Source organism: Nanorana parkeri, unplaced genomic scaffold (assembly GCF_000935625.1).
Source record: "Nanorana parkeri isolate BGI_ZX_2015 unplaced genomic scaffold, ASM93562v1 scaffold1687, whole genome shotgun sequence".
Classification (NCBI taxonomy): domain Eukaryota; kingdom Metazoa; phylum Chordata; class Amphibia; order Anura; family Dicroglossidae; genus Nanorana; species Nanorana parkeri.
In genome coordinates, this window is record NW_017307955.1 from 281,136 (window position 1) to 283,418 (window position 2,283).

Below are 2,283 nucleotides of genomic sequence, written 5' to 3' on the forward strand. Positions count from 1 at the left end.
GTGTCCCCCCCCCCCCGAGAATAATGCGTTTCAGTAAAGTTCTCCGGAGTGTCGGGAAGACTCGGCATTGTGTCTGCTGTCATAGATAATGTGCATTTCCGGCCATTCCCTTCTAACATTTTGTGACCTTCTGTCATACAGATCACTCAGCAGCTGGAAGGTATCTGCCTGCAAGTCATCGGAACCGTCCTACAGCAACACGTTCTAGGTGAGTCCGGGGTGCTCTCTAGATTGGGAAGTGATGGGTTAGAGCTGTTCTGGGCAGTGCAATGACAGCTACAAGGGTTTGTTCCGAGTAGATATTGGGTGAGGGATGGGGGGGACGTGTCGGCTGTAGATGGAAAGTTAGTGGGGCTGTAATGGGAGGGGGGGGTCCTGTAGGTGGAGTTTTTGATTTCAGTGATCCTTCTTTCTGCTGACATTGTCTCTCGGTTCTGTTTGCAGAGTTCTATGAGGAGATCCTCTCCCTGGCACACAGTCTCACCTGTCAGCAAGTCTCGGCTCAGATGTGGCAGCTGCTGTCTCTGGTGTTTGAGGTTTTCCAGCAGGATGGCTTTGATTACTTCACAGGTGAGCAGATGACATTTTCATGACCTTGGATTAGCATTGTCCCAATCCTAGAGGCAGCCAGTCAGGTGCTGAGCAACACCCAATTGAAGGGAATTTGGTGCTTTAAGACCCGTACCAATGCACATCATGGGACATCTGTTTCTGAAACCAGATGGACCTCTTTTGGGTGCTTTGTGCCTAGAACCTCCATTTTATTAACTTTCTAATCAAATATCTATAGACAATTATCTATCCACACATCCTGAACAAGCTGTAAATGAGATTTATAACAAGCCAGCACTGACTTTCTAACTGCCGTCAATGTGGAGCAATTCATCCTATATGGGTTGGGCTTGATGGACGTATGTCTTTATTCAACCCCAAATACTATGTAACTATCCTCAGTTTACAGCAGATGCAATGTGAGCTGGCTTAGACAAGGGCTTTAAGTGCTTCGGTTGTGAAGTTTGAGTATTATTTTCTCCATAGTGTCTGCAGCTGCAGAGGTCAGGGAGGGTTTGTGTTAAAGGAGAACTATGGGGGGGGGGGCTTTTCACTCACCTCATAGTTCTAGCCGCCCTGTGACAATGAGACTGTCACAGGTCGGCTCAGTAGATCGGGAGGAGAGAGAACACATACCGGCGTTCGCTCACCTCTCGATCCTGTCACGGCTCTCTGCTGTGACAGGGGAGGGACTGGATTCCCCCCTCCCCGCTCCGATCCGCCAGCGCTGACTGGTGGATCGGGAGGGGGCGGGTACAGCTGGCTCTGCCTCTAGATAGGCAGAGCCAGCTGTCACTCACGCAGCTGGGCGGATCCAGACATAATTGTCGGGATTCGCTCCGGCTGCGGCGTCTCAGTGTACCGCGAGCTGTAGCTCCCTATATACTGAGCCTAGGGTGACGGGAGGACGCTAGTTTGTGTCCTCCCGTTACCCTGAGGAGAACTATGGAGGAAAAACCTTAACCCCATAGTTCTCCTTTTTTAAAGCTCATGTACTACCTGTTTAGCATAGAAATGCTGGAAGGTCCACAGCCTGGCCATAGGCTTTCTTCAAGGTGTACCAGCTCATTGGCTTCTGTTTGACATATTAGGATACATTAGATATGTTACGAAGTGATACTGACTGGAGCTTTTCTTCTAGACATGATGCCGCTCCTGCACAACTATGTCACAGTGGACACGGACACCCTTCTGTCTGACACAAAGTATCTGGAGATGATCTACAGTATGTGTAAGAAGGTAGGTTGCCCATCGAGGGCTTTGTGCTGGAAAGTAATCTAGTTCAGTGTGAAGTGCAGTACACGGTGGGGTCCGGTCACCTCCCTGGGTAGTAAGGGTTTTGTAGAATAGTTTCTGGGGGGGGGCGGGGGTCTCTTTATTCCAGCATTAGATATATTTCTGCACTTTGGTTCTGGATGGAGATCTGGGCTTAGTTACTATCGGTCTCCTTTTTCATCATTCCCTTCATAAAATGAATTCAATGTGGGCCAGCTCCTCGGCCCGATTCACATCTGAGCGATCCGCGCGGTTTCGTGAGTGATGGCGGAATTGTGCACAAACCCAAACCGTGCTTCTAATGGCACCCCAATCGCGGCTAGCAATCCGTGCGGTTGCCTATCGCGGTGCAATTGGGGCCGCAAAAAAATTGTGGGTTGCTCATCGCACCAAAAAGGTGCATGAGCCTTTTTGCTGCAGCCGACGAGTGGTTATAACCCCCACTGAACTCAACGG

At 49.9% G+C, this 2,283-nt stretch overlaps 1 protein-coding gene across 1 annotated transcript in view; it reads left to right on the forward strand.

Moving 5' to 3' along the window:
* The window catches only part of IPO7 (importin 7), a 43,149-nt gene that overhangs the window by 30,558 nt on the left and 10,308 nt on the right, over positions 1-2,283 (forward strand). Inside the window, exons 17-19 of the mRNA XM_018571148.1 lie at positions 142-208; positions 445-570; positions 1,694-1,832. Of these exons, the coding sequence (XP_018426650.1) occupies positions 142-208; positions 445-570; positions 1,694-1,832 (332 nt within the window). The remainder of the gene's footprint in view (positions 1-141; positions 209-444; positions 571-1,693; positions 1,833-2,283) is intronic.